Here is an 18,801-nt window from a genome sequence, read left to right as displayed (position 1 = left end):
ATCATGGACTGCATGCTTTGTTCGCACCGCCTCCGGCTTCCTGCCCACCCCTCAGCACTTCCTGGTTCTCTCAGGTGGACGATAGAGCGGTGCCAAACGCTCTGTCAAACAAGCCTTAAGTTGCCCAGACACAGCGAGAGGATGTACCTGGAGGCGTGGATACCACAGCCCGAAAAAAACAATTTACTGCGTAAACCCATTTTTTCAGAATGATAAAAATACACGGTGTTTTTTACGGTAACCGAGCAGCAGCGGGAGAATCGCATCTGTGAAGCAGCGCGTTAGCCGCCGCTGTTAGCAGGCTAGCAGGCGGCGACCTGCTACTGTTAGCTTCGACTTGACGTTGTCCAGCTCGGTTCAAGTTTAACTCCAGACCTGAATTAGAAGAGTCCAACTGAACTGAACGGAAAAACATGGAAACCAAGGAGAAAGTACAGATGAGGAATAACCCCCGCAGGTAAGTCTAATAATGAACGCGGCTTAAAGCTTATCAATTCTATGCATTTTTCTAAACGTTAGCCTCGCGTTATACTGAAAGTTGACATACGATTCAATATCTGTTAAAACCATTTGCAACTTTTATAAGAAGAAATTAAACAAGAAATTTCTCCTTCTTTATAGTTTTGGCGTAAAGCTTAAATAATAATCTAAATTTATAATTGTTGCTTAAGTCATTTGGTTCAATTACAGGTGCTGTTATCAGTTACATGTGCCTGAATGTTTTATATGAAACTTTAACATGTTTTATATCGCATATTTCAATATAGAAGCCCTTAATCTGTATTTGAAGTAAAAGGTTTGGTTTTCAGAAAAAGAAATCATTGTTTCTCCTTTGATCATTTTCTCCTGGCCTATTCTAAGTTTAAGGAATATATGTTCATTTTAGACAGTTAGCTGATCCGTTTTCTGCTTAAAGAGGGTAATTTAAAAAAAACATGTAATGAAACATTAATATTTTTATGCCCTTGCATCATTTAGAGTTGCTGAATTTTCTTTTTTCTCCAAAGCAATGTTAAACATGAATGCATTCACATACCTGAGTATTTGATCAAGATTAAGATGCTTTTGTTGGTCTGTGTTTTAAATCTCAGGGCTTGTTGCTATCAGAGGTCCCCTAATCTAATTAAATAACTTAATCCCCTCTAAATCTTTCTGAAAGCCGCCTTAATCCACAGTGGTATTAGAGAATCATCTAATCTGCTCTGTAATTAGAAAGTTGTACCTTAGTGTGAGGTGCTGATACAAATGAGGTTAAGAGACCAAATAACTGGTTTTGCAGCAGGAAAATAAGGTCAACAGCTGTTAAGATATTTATAAATTATATGATTAATAAAAGTTTTTCATCTCTGTCATGTTGGAGTAATATTTTTCGTTTTACTTAGATTTTGATTTTTGCATTTACTCACTTTGTTGTATCTTCCCACAGTTTTACAAACTGGGCCATCAAATGATTCTGTAACCTGTAGGCAGAAGATTGGTAGTTCCAGTCACTGAGTCATTTGTTCACTTTAAATGACTCCACGCTCCAACACACCTGTATCAATAGGTTCAATAAACTCCTTTGCATGCACCCCCAGATATAGATAAGCCCCCAAACCACCCATTGTTAGGATTCTGGTTTGTCAAAGTCAGAAAACATGTTAAACATGACAGACACCAGCCCTGGAGGACTGGAAACACCATCTGGCTCTGAACTGACTGTGGTGGTAATTGTTTGCCAGGCCAAACATCCAATTAAAGTTCCAATTAAGCCATTACTAAGGCACTAGGGTCAAGTTTCTATACGCAGGCAAAAAGGCGAAAAGAAGTTTCAATATATTGATGATGGTTCTGAATGGTTTATTTTCTATTTTTGAGTACAATTAAAGAGTACAAACTTCTTCTTTTGTTCTACCTCTCTTGCAACCATAGACTTGCAACCCAAAATGCCTGCTGGTCCTTTCACAGGCCCCTACACTTATAGAAAGTGGACTGATCCACATCACTTCCTGTCATACCTCAGAACAAACACAAAAATAGGAAAAATAATAAAACAAAGATAAATAGAATTAACTATTATTAACCTGCAAATATACTCTGTACATAATACAAACAATTCAAATGGATAAAAAGAATAAAGAATAAATAGCTCCAGCACTGACTGTATTTTAATTTAGGATGACTGAAACTGTCTATGAACCAATCAGAATAATACACAGTTTAATCTATTATTGGTATAAAACAACTCTGTTTATAATATATTCACATATTTTATGCAGTTTAAGTGCATAATTCTGTAACTTTTTTGTCTTAGTTTTTGTTGGAGCAGGAGTCAAAGGTGATGAAGTGCAGCGGGAGTCCGTCCACTTCACTAACTGGAATTGAGCTTTGCTTTTTCCCAGATTCAAAAGGTTTTAGCTCCAGTAATACAACAGTAAACATAATTGTAGGAGCCTACGATCTCAAAATATACTAGCTTATTGAAGCATGCAACTATGGAAAAAGAGCTCTAAAAGTCAGACTCTTGAACCATGGTTTCTGGGAAATGTAGGAAGGGGGAAGCAGGGCTGACTTGCATTTAAAGATTAAAGGTAACCTTTAAATCGGGAAGGGTGAAGGTTATGTTTTATTTTCCTTGCCTGTATTTCAAATAGGCAAAACAAAGAATTAACCAATAAATTTTAATATTTTCTGATATGAAAGGCTATATATATATATATATATATATATATATATATACTCCTGCATAGAAAGTGTCATTAGTTTGTTCCACTAGCTATAGTGTGTTTTTTTTTTTTTTTTTGTTCTTTAGACTGATATGTTAAAGTTGATTAAAAAAGATGTAAAAGAAAAGTTGGATAAATGGTTCCCAATATTTGGTTGCCACAGCTTGTACGCATAGAACGCATTACTTTGAGTTTTAACTAATACATTTTCAGACTGGTACACTGTATTAGAAAAATAAAAACCTGATGAGGCCATCCCTTAGTTTGATCATCTTTGTTTTGACTGTTGTGTTAGTTGTAGTCGACCCAGTTGAAGTTAATTTTTTTTTCTACTGCTGACCTGCTTAACTATACTGTTATTAGATAAATTCTATTTTAAGTTAATGTAAAAGTTTCTCAGCCAACTTTTTAAGACGGCAGAAGAGGAACGGCAGAGCCACTGTGAGTGCAGCTGTCAGGCTTCTGTGTGATTTACTGCCTGGTTAGTGCGAGTTGGTTCTGCTGGCCTGTTGGGACCCTTCTCCACTGCCACATGATAACATGAGAGTTTATCAAACATGATGGGTGACAGTTATACAAACACAACTGTGGCCACTCGCTCTGTGCTCCAGCAGTGGTTCTGATTCTTTGCCCCCATTACCGCCTAATGTTAGACGGTATACACAGATACAGGCAGCCATTGACTGACAGTCATTTAGATTTTGCTGTTGGGTTTTGTTTCTTTTTTTATACACAGCATTTTTTAACAGGGTTTAAACTGGGGCAAAAAATATGCAGTCGTTAATGTTTGCCTTTCTGTGAACAAGCCTTGATTTTTGTTCATGTGGTAAAGACATTTAGTTTGTTCAGAATGGGAACCAGTTTTTAGCTGAATTTGCTGAGTGTGTTTGGCAGTAGGAACTAAGGAGTTCCTATTCTGCTCCCCTATCAGGATGATGCCTGTTAAAAAAACCACAGCTCTGCTATCATGTCTACTCAGTCATCAGCTGTTTCCTTACCCAGGCAATGCAAAAGTAGCATTTTAACTGTATCTGTTTATTTAAATGAGCATGCTTTTTAGCACTGCTTCAAGCATTAGCTAAAAATTTTGCAAGTTGATCAGCAATTATTGCTCTGACTTAATTTCTCTTTTTATTTAAATAATACATTTATTGTAAAGTATAAGTAAGGCCCTTTGGTACTGTTTGCAGGTAAAACTTAAAGTCATCTAATGATGTTGTGACTACATTTATAACATGCATTTTTTTATGTCTGCAGTTCTATGGATTACCGGAATAAAAAGCATCAAACCTAATAATTACATGAAATGTCCTTAATACAAATAAATCATTTCCATGAGGACATTTATTAGAGTTTTAAAAGTGTGTGTTTGTTTCTTTTTCATTACCCTTTTTTTTATATTCTAGAATAATTCATTAGTTTAGTTAAATGTAATTTATGCTGAATAATTCAATATTACTCGGGGATAAAACTATATGGTTCATTATGTAGCACACTATACGGCGTTTATTATGGGTCAGTAAAAAAAAAAGGAAGGAGTTTCTACCAGCCTTCCTGAAAACCAGCTAGAGTCCTTTACCTGCAGCTGACATTTTTCATGTGTAGGCTTCAAAATCAAAAGTCGTTCATCTATGGTTTCTGGGCAAATCATAATACCAACCAGGCTTGGCTGAACACCGAGGGTTTTGACCAAAACATAATCTTCTTTGTCCGTTGTGAACTTTATTGTTGAGGTACTATGTGGAACAAGTTGTTTAGTTTTTATATATAGTATCGATTCATTTTTTTATTTATTTTTTCCTCCAGTCTATTTTTATCTACCATATTTGCTTCTGGACTCCCATGCTGCCGTGGTGCTAAACCTATTTTGCCCTCCTACCTCGCTTCCTTTAGCCACTACCCTTTTCCCGCTGGCACACACACACTCGCGTAAACAGTAGGCAAGACAGACATGGAGGAGATAGCGGAGGTGAAAGAAGAGGTAGGCAAGACAGACGTGGCAGAGGAAAAAGAAGATCATGTATTCTTGAGTATCGAAAATGATCGAAACGTTGGGTTTGGAAATTGATACTGAATCAAATCGCCATAAATGATTAGGGAACAGTTACTTTAACCTAAATATTTTTTACCATTATGTTCTTTAAGTAGAATATCAGTTGTGTTTGGTTGCTGGATTATTCAGTTATGCAAACCCAGTTTAAGAAATGGTTGTAAAAACATTTGCAGATTATCTTTTTGTATGAAAACGGTGTTGCTAAGGTTGCATAGCATATAGACAAACAAAAAAAGTTAAAGAAATTATTTAAATGTAGCTTCTTTAAGCATTTGGTATGTCCCCCATTTGTTTTTTGCAAGAGTTGAAAGAGTTCATTTGAAAAGCAGATCAAGATTTTCTTGTGGGCTCCTGTGGTCAAATTAGCCTTTCAAGGCTCCTGTCTCTGTGCTTCTTTCGACCCAGAGTTGATCAAGACTGGCTTGGCTTCAGGCTGGATTGGGCCGTACAGAGTCTGAGTTGTGGTTCAGAGGTTTCACAGGAAGGCCACATATTTACTGAGCCATGATCTCGCTTTAAAGAGACCGTTTTGACAGCTTCTATTATTCACAGTAATGACTGCAGGTTTAGTTGAATTTAAGAAATGCATTTGAGTTTGGGATTACATTATCTATTTATTAAATTTAATGTCCTTCTGTATGATTTAAACCAGGTCAGATAGCAAGGATAAATAATTAGATTAAAAAACATAATGTTTAAGAGTTTGAGTCTAGAGTCTCAATACAGTCATTAAACTGTCATGACAATATAAATGAGTGAAGTAGATGCATCCAAAGCTACATAATTTCCTCCCATGTGAGCTGGCATTTCCAAATGCAGATATTCATCATCTATTAAAATGTGCCAGTAATGGCTGACTAATACCGAACACGGCAGGCTTGTGGGAATGTTTTAGTTGAACTGGTGGTGGGCTAATCCACCAACACCAACGTCCCTGGAGGCCCAACTCAGCAGTTTGTTTTGGCAGTTTGAACTAATTGGATATTTCCTCCTCCTTTCCTGCTTTATCTGAACACAAACCTGTCACAGTCGACATCTGGGAAGTTTTTAGATCTATTTTGGGCTCTTAGCTGAAGTATTTTTGTCTGGGATGAAGAGGTTTAAAATCTGAGCTTCTAAGAGGAGATCTGCGAAAATAAATGATAGTTCTAAGTCTTGTTCATGTTTTCTGTGTTTTCCGTCTTCTCTTTAGATTTAACTCATGAGAAATTCATGTTTAATTGATTTATTTTGCTGTTTAAATATTAAGGTTAGGAGGAAAAGTCAACAAACATTTTATTGCTTCTGTGTCTCCTTTTCCAGCAGCATCTCCTCACCAGCATCTATCTCCCACTTATCATTTCAGGCAGCTGAAGAAGCTGAGCGAGGACAGCCTCACCAAGCAGCCAGAGGAAGTCCTTGATGTCCTAGAGAAGCTGGGTGAAGGGTGAGTCAGTAAGATTATAACTGATTACACAGCCCTGATAAACAATACCGTCTGGATGTCTATATCTACCTGCATTTCAAGGGGATCTAAGCTTTGATGCTGATCTGCCTCTGTTTTCTATTTTCTTTCATAGTCTCTCTTTTATTTCCTGCTCTGTTTTTCTGCCTCATTAATTTCTCCCTCCTCGTTTGCCAGTAAGCTCCGCCCCCTGTTGTGCCTGTCAGTCTAAACAGCGCCTCTTCATATCCTGTTTCTCAATGCTCTTCCTGTTTTCAGCAGCTGATTAAAGCTGTGCACGCGTGTGTCACAACTGATGCTAGTAGAAAGGAACGATTATCCATCAAATCCTGTCCAGTTTCTTCCGTCCTCTCTGCTCATTAATCAATCATTAGCAGCACCTCGCTTGATGTGACTTTGGCTTATCTAAGTTGTGTTTATAGTTTGTTTTTAAAACAGTTTCCACCAGTGGAGAAGATTGAACATCAAACAAAAAAAAAATGCAGTCCATTCAGGTCCAGACAGCTGATTGCTTTTAGTCACTCCTGCTTAAAAGAAAAGCAAAGTAAAATGTGAGAGTAGGTAACACTAATGAACACAAACCTATCTGCAGTGAGAGGTGGACTGGATCATGAATTGTATGTATTTAACTGCTCTAAATGCGTTGACTTCCCTTTCTCAACCAGAGTCCTAATTGTGTTCAAAGTAGTTAAAAGCTGAATGAAAATGTGATCTGATTGAAAAGAGTTTGAGAAAAATCAGCTGTGGCTTTAGACAATTAGCATTCCTACATGATTTGTTCCAAATAAGATATGGTTTTAAACTTTGTTTGATGTTTACTGACTGATAATTTGGTTTACTTGTCCAACCGGTTCTTGGTATTTATAGTTGAGATCAACAGATAAAAACATCCTGAAGAAACCTTTGTATGTCTGCAGGTCTTATGGTTGTGTCTTTAAGGCCAATCACAAAGAAACCGGGGAGATTGTTGCTATCAAACAAGTTCCTGTGGAGTCTGATCTGCAGGAGATCATCAAAGAAATCTCCATCATGCAGCAATGCAACAGGTATGTATAGAGCTGGTTACTGCATCCCTGTGGGATGTAGAACCTTATAACAAAGCAGAAATCAGAACATTTAGAGACAGACTGTATAAATAAATCATCTCTGTGTTCAGTCCCCATGTAGTGCGCTACTATGGCAGCTATTTCAAAAACAGTGACCTGTGGATAGTCATGGAGTATTGTGGTGGAGGATCAGTATTGGATATCATCCGATTACGTAACAAGACGGTAATGTAACACTCCTGTTCTGCTCACACACTTACACCAAGGTGTCACGTGAAAAACTGGGTGAAAGAATGTAAAGAACAAGTGGTTCACAACAAGATTTTACTTTATTTTTTATTTTTTGCCTTAAATCTTTTTAACCTTTAACAATTTCAGTGGTGTGTTTCTACTTGAAATCATCCAATTAGATGTAGGTGATTTAAAATAAGGTTTTTCCAATATAGTCAGTAGTTTGTTGTATTTAACCCTTTGTAGGATTAAATATTCTGCTAAAAAACAATTATAGAGACAATATAAAGATAAACCTAGTCACGAGACAAACAGCTAATCAGCTCACAGAAAGTCCCTGCACTGTAGCTTACAATGCACCCACAACATAGAATATGACAGCACCACAGTGGCAGAGGGGACATATTTAGGACTGATGGAGGACAAAATACTTTTACTATTACATGCCATGCAACCTTTTATATTATACTGTTTAAAACAGCCAATCTTTTAACTATCCATTATGTCACAGCACACTGCTTTTAAAAAGGGGTAAAGTCCAACCTGAGACAAAAGGGAAAATCATGTCATTTTGTCTTTACAATGCCCATCTAAAACTTTACCAATCACTAAACTGCTCTTCACTGCAAGAAAAATGTCGACTCTTTCGAGAACAAGCAGCAAGAACTCTAAAAGACATTGATTATAGCAGGAAATGGTGTAGTTTTTTTCTTGGAGCAATTGGATCAAGAAAAGAATGTATGCTTTTCTTTGAGTGTGTAGCAGGTTTAAGCTTCTAGCTCAGGGACCCAGGGTGACAGTCTGTTTCAGAATGACAACCTCTCCAGCATGCAAATTACTTGCTGTCTAACCTAAAAGCCAACCCAAAAGCAGAACATTTAAAGTTGCAGAAAACAGTCAATGTATTGGTTTTGTAACCCCCAAAGCAGCCCTGTTGTTTCACAGCAGATGAGGACTCCTGATGATATAAATGGGTCTGAGTCTGGTTCCTTTTAAAGCTGAGAACAAGAAATCATTGTGTCCCTAAAAATGTTTGTCTGTGAATGGATGGGCAGTTTGAGATACAAAGATCTCAAAGGCTTTTACATTGCATTTAGAAATGTTTATTAAAGGACACTTTAACTCTGTAACTTCACATGATTAAGTTACCGTCTCTTATGCAGACATATTTGTCAGGTAGAAAAAGTTTCATCAGGAATTAATCAGAAGTTTAGCCTATAGGTGTTGCTTTGAAATTGAGGTTAGTTAACAAAGTTGAAATAGATATTGTAAACCTTATTCTCCCTTCATATGAATTTGGATTTCAGTAGTAATTCTCAAGGCTTTTAAAAATATTTTTTAATTACATTACTTGTTCACTTTATTTGAAATAGTTCCTTTACTAACCCTAATTTTCTGCAGGATCCAATCCTCTCGTTTTCTTTAATCACTCTTTGTGTGTCTGTTTATGCTTTATAGCTCTCAGAAGATGAGATTGCCACTGTCCTTCACTCAACACTGAAGGGTCTGGAGTATCTTCACTTCATGAGGAAAATCCACAGAGATATCAAAGCTGGAAACATTCTGCTGAACACAGAAGGTCAAGCCAAACTGGCTGACTTTGGAGTTGCTGGACAGCTTACAGTAAGCAGAAGGCTCAACTCGTACTTGTCCCCCACGTTTATTGGAAAGTTAGAGAAAACAGACTTGATCCTGACTGATTTTCTACATATTAACTATAATATAGTTTGTTTTAAACATTTTCCTGTTATTTATCCGGATAGTTAAACATCCAGCCATCAGGGCCCAGTTTTAGAAAGTGAGATTTATCTATTCCGAGTACAGAGCATTTAACCTGAGTCATCTTATAATATTGAGGGTCTTTGGTCTTAAAACTGTGATATCAATCAGCTGACTCGACTGTGAGTAAAGTAAGCCCCATTTTTAGGGTGTCAATAAAACCTAGCAAACACTGTCAAATGTGTGACAGACTTGGGATGACTTTAGGAAATCCTACTACTGAGCAGAGTTGGATTAATTTATCTCTGAATGCCGGCTATCGAGCTTTCTGAACCCTAAAGTCCTGGGTATGTAGGGATTTACCCCTGAATTAGTTCTGAGTTCTTGCTCGGATATAATAAATGGCACTTTCCCTGATGCCATTAAAACTTCTTTAAAACGGTTAGGTTTAGGGTAAATCATCCTGTCTTCTGCTTTTCCTCTGTAGGACACCATGGCAAAGCGAAACACAGTCATCGGCACACCGTTCTGGATGGCTCCGGAGGTCATTCAGGAGATAGGCTACAACTGTGGGGCTGACATCTGGTCCTTGGGAATTACAGCCATAGAGATGGCTGAGGGCAAACCGCCCTATGCTGACATACATCCAATGAGGGTGAGTTTCGGTTGGTTGTCTAAATTAAGGACAAAAATAAAAAGACTTTGTGGATCCTGAAGGAAAATTAAATATTAAAAAACAACCTAAGTTCAACTGTCACACTAGCAACAATGTTTTAATGAGTATCTTTAATATAAGGTATTGAATAAGAATTGCTCAACAACTTCTCTTCTTGCAGGCAATCTTCATGATTCCAACCAATCCTCCCCCAATGTTTCGCAACCCAGATCATTGGTCACCAGATTTTCTAGACTTTGTCAAAAAATGTTTGGTGAAAAACCCTGAAAATAGGGCAACAGCTACACAGCTGTTACAGGTAAAGTTCTACATTATGTTAGCATTTTAGCACAATGCTAAGTTACTCAGACAGTTTTTACTTTACTCACTAGTAGTGAAAATAAATGTGTTTGGAAGAATTTCAGACTTGATTGTAAGTTTCTTTGTTCCCTACAGCATCCTTTTATCAAATCAGCCAAACCCAATTCCATCCTGAGAGCCTTAATCCAAGATGCAATGGAGATCAAACTAAAGAGGCAAGAGGAGGCAGAGCAGAGAGAACAAGACGCTGAAGACGAAAACAATTCGGTACATGTTTCATGTTTTTTTTTTGTTTTTTGTTTTTTCATGTTCTCCCCATAGGTTTTAATTTTTTTTCTTATTTATCTGTAACTTGGGCGCTGACTGACCCACTGCATGTACATTCCAGGATGAAGACGAGGTTGATCAGGGGACAATGGTTCGGGCTGGAACCGGTGATTCTGGAACTGTTCGGGCTGCTGGCTCATTGGCAAGTTCACTAAGTGGTACCATGATCGAGCACGAGGACACGGGAACCATGCAGTCACAGCTTGGCACCATGGTCATCAACTCAGATGATGAGGATGAGGAAGAGGCTGGTACTATGAAAAGTAAGTTCTTCTTTACAAATTGCACCAATGTTCATAAAACTTTTGTTTCCAGGTCAATATAAATTGGCATCAATTTAATCAGATGACCTAGTAAGTATTAGAAGAAAAGCAATAAGCTGTAAATAATTTTCCCATATATAATCATATTTTCCTTTACATTGATATTGCATCATATTTTTGACAGCGTTGCTTTTTAGTAAGACTTAAGTTAATCCATAGCTACTGTTGAACAAATCAACTATTATTAATGTTATTTAATAACTGAACAAGGGCTGAACCAATTAATCACCTAAATCAATCATTGACATAATTGTCAACTAAGTTAGTAACCGATTAATCATTAACTGGACTATAGAGATTCTTAAATATGCCTTTAGCTGACAGAGCAATCCACATAGAGCAGTAATTATACCAAATTGTAAAAATATATATATAAACATTTTGATTAAGATAAAAATACCTTTTTTGTCTGTCAGTATGCTCTATCCTAAACTTTTTAGTTTAACCTTGTTTAATTTTGTAAAAAAATTTCTTTAATTAAACTCTGGCTATGCGATTGTTAATAAATTAATAAAATAATGATAGACAGATTATTCAAAGAGCGAAATAATCATTATTTGCACCCCTAAACTGACTGCCTTCAAGGAAAACTGATGTCTATAGTATAAACTTTTTAGTTTATACTATAGACATCAGGCGATCTATCCACCAGGGGGCACAAGGTGTCCATGACCAAAATGACTGGAGAAATATTTTTGTATTTGTTGATATTATACAAAAGCAAATATTCCTGAATTTTACAGACCTCAGCTTAAGCTTTCAAGAGGCTTATTTATTTATGTATATTGTTAATCTTTCTTACTATAGTGAACATATCTTCGTCAGAAAACCAGACAATGGTTCCTGATGCATTTTGATGTTCCTGAAAAGATATTACTGCTCCAGGGAAATTTAGAGGTTATTCTCAAACAAAACAAAAAAAAACTTAAAATTAATAGATTTTCATTCATACATCTATTTGTTGTTTTTCCAAACTATTTTAATCTAGAACTTCTACGAGTATTGAGCGTTAACGTGTTGAATCAGATCCAAGGTTCGATTTATAACCCTTTATTTGTGCAGCATCCGCCTGGAGTCCGTGGTGTAAGTGTTAGGAGCATTAGATCTCCTAGGTGCTTTTGATTGGGAGGTTTTATTGGAGTTGCATTTTGTTTGTGTGCCGGGAGTCTGTGGGTGGACTTTTTACTTTTATAGGCGTTGAAATTAACCCCAAAGAGAGTATTGCATATGTGGTTGTGTGTAAGTTTGACTAACTGTGACTCCAGGGATGCACGCTCGTGTGTGTGGAAAAAAGAAGTAATTGTAGAACCTAATGATGTAATTCCACAACTCCTACACTGCATCTAATGAGGCTTCTTTATGAGTCAGGGAAGCTTTGTAACACTTACTATCTTAAATAGAAAATATCCTTATTGAAGTAAACGGCATGGCTCTGTGTAATGAGTCATAAATGGTTAAAACCTTCCATCCTAAAATAGCAATAAAACCAACTTCGACATTAAAACACATACATACTAAGGCTGCAAGCAAAGAATCGACTCACAACAAAACTTTGATTGTTTATTAGGTTCAAATTTGTTCAATCCGAGTAATTGAGTACGTTCAAAGGAATTTCTGTCAGTGTTGTAGTTTTATTGCCACCTGCTAGAGGCTGCAGCTCTTCATCCTTAAGCGTATGCTTACTGGTATTTTCAATAAAAGTAAAGCCAAACCGGAAGCATGAATTTATCGAGAGTCTGCTCTGGGATTATCAGAAATTATTGCTGGATTATGCTAAAAACAGAGCTACATCAGAATTACATTAGTTTAATACAGCTGGTGCTATATATAGGTGAATATAATGATTTAACTCATTATTGTAAAAAGTATTTCTTAGCCCCTCATATTCAGATCCTCTAAATATAAGAGAAAACTCATGTTTGCTATGACATAAAAAAAAGGGATTAACAGATGACCATTGATATACGATTGGCTGAATTTAGGTGTACAAGCTGACGTATAACTAACTGGCCTGCATAAAATAACGGGGGGAAGCACAGATTTTAAGACAGGATTTATTTTAAAAATAGAAATTTTCTTACTTTTGGGACAATATAGTCTGACAAAGAGAACATTTATACATGAATAAGCCAGAATGATTTGACATGTAAATATGATTTCCCTATGACTTTAAAGCATGGGGGTGGTCACATCATGCTCTGGAGATTCTTCTCAGCCCATCTTTCTTAAAAGCTCATTAAAAAATATTGCCAAATCTGGAAAAAAATATTTTATATTTACTCTGAGAACTACAAATGAAATGCAAACTGACTTGGCAAGCAGCAAAAGCTATTCTGAAATTGTTTGATAACAAGTTAAATGTTCCACATTGACCAAATCAAAGGATTGATCTCAATCCTGTTGACTTTATTCTTGGACTTTAATAGATCTTTTGACTACTTTGAACCTAAGCAACCTGAAAGACTGTAAGCCATTTTCAATAGAGGAAAATTGTTCTGCTCACATCTGTTTATCGGTTTTCAAACCTATCCACACTAAGAGCTGTAATTTTTGCCCAAGGGGCAATTTGTAAACACAAACCAGAAGCTGAATAAAATGACAGTCTTTCAAAGTTATTATCACTTTATGGTTTTGTTGATTATTTATTTATAAATTTTTTAAAAGTTTTTTTTTTCCAAATTTCTTTTCCAAAAAGCAATTTGATATTGACCACATCAGTGTCATTTAACATCCAAATGCAGAGAGACTTTTCGTAGGCAATTTATATGATGCACTTCTGATGCAAGCATTTTAGAAACGATTATGCATTAAACCCAAATGTCAGTACATTGAACACAAGGACACGTTTATTCAATATTACCTCATCTTGGTTGCATGGGCAATGATAAATCTTGATCTCATGCTAGCTCATTTAGTCCACACACACACACACACACTTCTCCGATCAGATTTCTTAGCATTGTGTTAGCATGGATCTTCTCTCCTTGCTCTTTAAGCTGCATTAACACTGAAACATTTAGAAATCAGAATGACATCAAATCCCCAGATGCTGCTGTTTTGTGTTTCAGTGTGTATTTCTCTGACTTCTCTACAGTAATATTTAGTTATTTTTTGTGTGTAAAGTTTTGTGTGTATCTGTCCCTCTGTGCACTTCCACCAGACTAATGACTCTGATTTGATGGTGCCTGAGCCCTGAGGATATAGAAAGAGGATTAGATCAGACATCGATCCCACTAAAAGTACTAAAAAAATAAAACGCCTTTTAATTTACACTGATTAGCTATTAACCCTCACTCACAATGATTCAGAAAAAAGCATTCTACCTTTGGCGATCTGGACTGCTGCTCCCCTTTACTGTAAATTGCATTAACTCAAAATGCATTCCTATAATCTTCGATTCTTTTTCAAACTAAAATATGAAATTGTTTATTATAAAGAATAAGTGGTTATGAAAACCACACAGTAAAGGTCTGGGATTTGCATCATTTACCTTTTTAGTACAGATTAGTTTAAAGTAATTATAAATAAATCCAATAATTTAATTTCCACATTCAGACTGGAATCTAACTAAGCTCCAATGTGAGATGGGACCTGATCTTTTTGCATTGATCTGTTGGACTCACCTATTCCTAATATGTCTAGTTTGATGAAAACCTCAATCAGTGATTGATTATTGAAAGGTTAATTTATGTCAAAACAATTGAATAATTACTGAAATTATTCTGAGGCATTACAATTCCATGTAATAAATCAAATCTATTTTTAAATTGGCTGTAAATGTTTAACATTTGTTGCATTAGCACTGTTCAAGATAACGGATTCCATTTTTTTTCCCTGATAACTAAAGCCAATTTTAACATGTAGCATTATTGATTTTCAATCAAAGCAACACTGCAATCCAAATAATACTACTCTCTTCAAGTTTACAACTGACCAGTTCTTTCCAATGCTTACTGCTTTAAGTAATGCTTTTGACATTTTGTGGTGAGACTGGACTGAATGAAATAAAGTCAAGGTAACAGATCTTGTTCAGATGAGGAAAATTTCTTTTTATTGCAAATATTTTGGAATTAAAGGAGTGTTCTTATTGCTATGAAATGCCCTTAATGATTTTGATGCTTCTGAAATATAATAGTCCCTACTCTAGTTGGGGTTGGCTGCTTTAGTTTTCACTGCAAAAAAAAACCCTGATCTCCAACAACGAATCATGTCAAAGTTTTGCGAAGTTAGGTAATGGTAGCCTCTCAAGCACATGCTTCATGCAGACAGGTTTCTCACCTACTTGTGAAAATAAGGGGTTTAATGTGTTAGGAAACAGTGTTTCTGCAGCCGTTATGCTCATTAAAATTCAGTGTTACGGCTTAATTTCGGGTTAACAACATTCAGCGTAACTATCCATTACACTGAAATACACTGGCGAGAACCCTGCTATGGTTTTAAAACTTGAAATTCTTGAATGTGTTTTAAACTGACACTTTGTAACAGTTTTTGGTTAGCAGCTTGCAGACTGAAGCGCTACAATTAACTCTGTGCAAACTGAAAGTAACTATGCCAATGCTTCATGCAGGGGTCCTCATTATAAATAATGTAAAGCACTGTATGCTGTTCATCTCGTAGATCTCCTCCTCTGAAAGTTTTATGGTGCTGAATAATAAGATAGGAGTGGATGTCAACATTCTAAAGTTTAGCATTGTTTGGCTTAAACTTATGTTTAGATTGTAAAACTTTTAAAAAAACCTTTAATAGCATACTTTGCTTACTGTGGTTGATAATGACCTTATTTTATTATAGCATGGTGAAAAGAAGAGGTCAAGCTTTTTAATGTGTATGTAGATAGCCTTGGAAACTGCTGTATCAAAAAGGCTTGATGGACCAGTGGAAAGAAAAATAAAATTTCTGCCTGACTTCAAAAAAAAAATAATAAAAATCAACCACTTCAGATTTGCACTTTTTATTTTGAAGGAATTGTACTTTTTTATCTAAGAGAAAGCAAATAGATTAAGTGTATTATCTCCAGTTGTTCACTGTTTAAAGTGATCTTAAAAAGAAAACATTTTTAAGTGTATCTGCCTTTAATTTGAGCAGGTAAACAAGATGATCTGCCAATGGAATGAGTAAAATACAGATGAATAAGAAATATAAATATGCACTTGAAACAAGATAATGGTTTTGCTCTTCTTAACATTGTATCTTATTTCATTGGCATATATTCTTACTTTCCTGCACAAATCTGGGGAACAAACCCTTATTTAAAGCAAAACTGGTTTACTTATATTTCAATTTTTGCAGTGTTGCCATTTTGCAGCATTAAGCTTCTCTTTTATTCACCAGGCTTCCATCTTCCCCCACTGAAACAGCAATGAAAGTAACCATTACATGTAAAACTTTAAAGACCCAAGAGCTACATTTATTAAGGCCCACTAACTTGCTGGCCTTTAGACTTGCTTGGCATGGAGAGGCAACAAGGCACAGCAGGTCATAATTTATAGTGATGTGAAGCCCTGTATGAAAGACCTTTTTCACCCCATAGATAATTGCTGAAGTTACCAAACAACATTAGATACCAAAGTTAAGCAGACATGAGTTCATGGATTTTTATAGCGCTGACCTTTAGTTATCTGATTGTTTTGGGTGGGCGGGAAGCATCTTCACACTGGGAAAAGTATGGCAAGTTTCCTTAACTTATGATTTTTACAGTCTCTGTGTCCGAGGATAACTTTGTCCTTCTGTTGTCAGATGACATAAAACTTAGCCCATTTTTTAATCTTCAGATAGAAAAAATGGCTTTAAATCCAGAAATTGGACCATGACCATTGGATATTTGGTCATCTTAATGAGTCTTTGATGCTGTTTGTTAAACTAGATTCTGACAGAAGTATAAGAATTCAAAGATTCATAAAGCAAAAGAATGTTGATGAAAAATGACAATTAGGTAAATTAAGGCTTATCTTTAAAGTAATGAAAGAACTTTTGAAAGATACATATGAGAAACAAAAAGATTGCTCAGTGATATCTGTGCTCAAGATTTAATTAACAATTAGGCATGATGCGCCATCAAAGTCTGCCTTTTGGTTTCCTAAACCTTTTGAAGAGAAACTAAAAGATTTAATAAAAATATAAAAAGTCTGTATTATTAAGCTAAGATCTAGTTATGTGTTGAATCATTTCTTCATAAAATAACTTAATAAAGTTCATGCCTTTCAAGTTAATTACATTTCAATTTCTTTAATTGTATTATTAGGTCCAAACCTGTTGAAATGCCCCTTGAGAGTCCTTGCATTTGCCTGTTTTCTTTTTTTACCTTCTTTCTAGCAGGGTAATGTTAGATTAAAAGCCTCATAACTAGAACGGTTATATATTTCATCAGGTGTGGAGGATTTCTAAGAATACATTAGTAGTAGAAATTGTAACTGTTTTCATAACATTCACCCAGTGGCTTTCTATTTAGTGATGTGTGAATGACATGTAACACCACAGTTTATTAAAGCCATGAATCCAACACTGAACTGCCCTCACTGATATGCCCCACTGGTGCATTCAAAGGAGAAATTTACTCTACACAGTTTGTGTAGCTGTTTAAACCCCCACATAACCAGGCAAACTGATATAGATGCATCCAAGGTGTTTCTTTATCATAAAGAATACAACTATTTAGATGCCTCTCATTTTCCTGATCTTTTTAAAATTACTTTTAAATTGTTAAAATTATGCTTCACGTGGCAGATTGATTAAAGTCAGTATAGGGAGACACTTTATTTAGTTAGTGTAAAAACCCCAAAACAGCCTGCACATGAAGAGAAGAGGGGCAGGTTGAACTCCTCCCAACCAGAAGGTGGCACACTCATGCACGTCTGCTCTTAGTTTAACCTTCAACTGCAATGTTTGCCAGTGGGTTGGCAGGTCCACCAAGTACCAAAAAGAAAGAAAAAACAAACAAACAGATGAGCTAGTGCCAGCTGTGATTAATAAGTAGCTGCTCAATCATTGAGTTGCACATAAAAAAAAATAATTAATTTTTAACGCTAACCCACTAGTTATTAAAGAGGCTGATAAACCTGCAGTAACACACCTGTGCCACATTACAGTACCGCCTGTCCTTAGCTAACATGATAAATGTTAAGACAAGATTTCAGCTGACTCCTCTGGATGTGTTGTTCAAATCTGAGCCTCTCTCTGATGACTGAGCTCCTCACCCCATCTCTACCGGCCAAGCCAACCTGCTGAGACAGCTCATTTCAGCCGCTTGTATCCTATATAAAAAAACATCCTAAATCCTTAGTCGTTAGTTAAAGTAACTTTAATATCTTACATTTTTTGTCTTTTCCTTCAAAGACTTGTTTTATGTTCTTAAGAATGCAAACATTAGCATTCGCAAGTGCACAATTTCTCTGCATAAACATCCGCTAATCTCTATCTGAGAGATATTTATATCTATATTGAAGTAGTGCATTCTGGTTTTGGTGATTATAGCAAAATAAATATCAATGTATTAAAAAAATGGGTGTATCCCTATTTGAGGGCTGTGCACCTGGATCAGTTTAGTGTGATTATGACTGTGGAGTAAAAAGGTTAATAGTGAAGCAGTATGTTATAATTGCCTAGTGTTTTCTATCCTGTAGTTAATCACCTGAATGGACACACAAATCACTCTGCAGGATTTATTAGATCCAGCTGATACACATTCATTGAAAGGATATTGGGCTCTTTAGTTTCCTGTAAAACCATTTTTTTACCTAATGTAGTTGTTGTTCTAAAAACTTCAAAGTTTATTTCCCCCCCACATTGTCATGTTTGTCCTAATGTTTTATGTGGCCTTCTTCAGTTTATTGTTTTAATATTTTAGCATCTTATTGATCCCTATGAAGGTAAATAGTTGTAAATTGGACCATTAACACTAGCTTAGTGTGCAGTACCCTGCAGCTTCAAGGGGTTGGGTAAATTACTTGCAAGAGTTATGTGTGCATATATATATATATA

General features: G+C 36.0%; 1 protein-coding gene across 1 annotated transcript in view; it reads left to right on the top strand.

Moving 5' to 3' along the window:
* Positions 1-41: 41 nt before the first annotated feature.
* The window catches only part of LOC119797214 (serine/threonine-protein kinase 4-like), a 33,641-nt gene continuing 14,881 nt past the window's right edge, over positions 42-18,801 (top strand). The window contains exons 1-9 of the mRNA XM_038306180.1: positions 42-457; positions 6,104-6,184; positions 7,120-7,248; positions 7,359-7,473; positions 8,938-9,102; positions 9,686-9,853; positions 10,035-10,172; positions 10,310-10,441; positions 10,563-10,764. Of these exons, the coding sequence (XP_038162108.1) occupies positions 414-457; positions 6,104-6,184; positions 7,120-7,248; positions 7,359-7,473; positions 8,938-9,102; positions 9,686-9,853; positions 10,035-10,172; positions 10,310-10,441; positions 10,563-10,764 (1,174 nt within the window). The 5' untranslated portion in view covers positions 42-413. The remainder of the gene's footprint in view (positions 458-6,103; positions 6,185-7,119; positions 7,249-7,358; positions 7,474-8,937; positions 9,103-9,685; positions 9,854-10,034; positions 10,173-10,309; positions 10,442-10,562; positions 10,765-18,801) is intronic.

Source organism: Cyprinodon tularosa, unplaced genomic scaffold (genome assembly GCF_016077235.1).
Source record: "Cyprinodon tularosa strain WSP-4 unplaced genomic scaffold, ASM1607723v1 ctg575, whole genome shotgun sequence".
NCBI classification, from domain to species: Eukaryota; Metazoa; Chordata; class Actinopteri; order Cyprinodontiformes; family Cyprinodontidae; genus Cyprinodon; species Cyprinodon tularosa.
The sequence above is the reverse complement of the archived record's forward strand: the minus strand, read 5'-3'. Positions and strand labels throughout refer to the sequence as shown.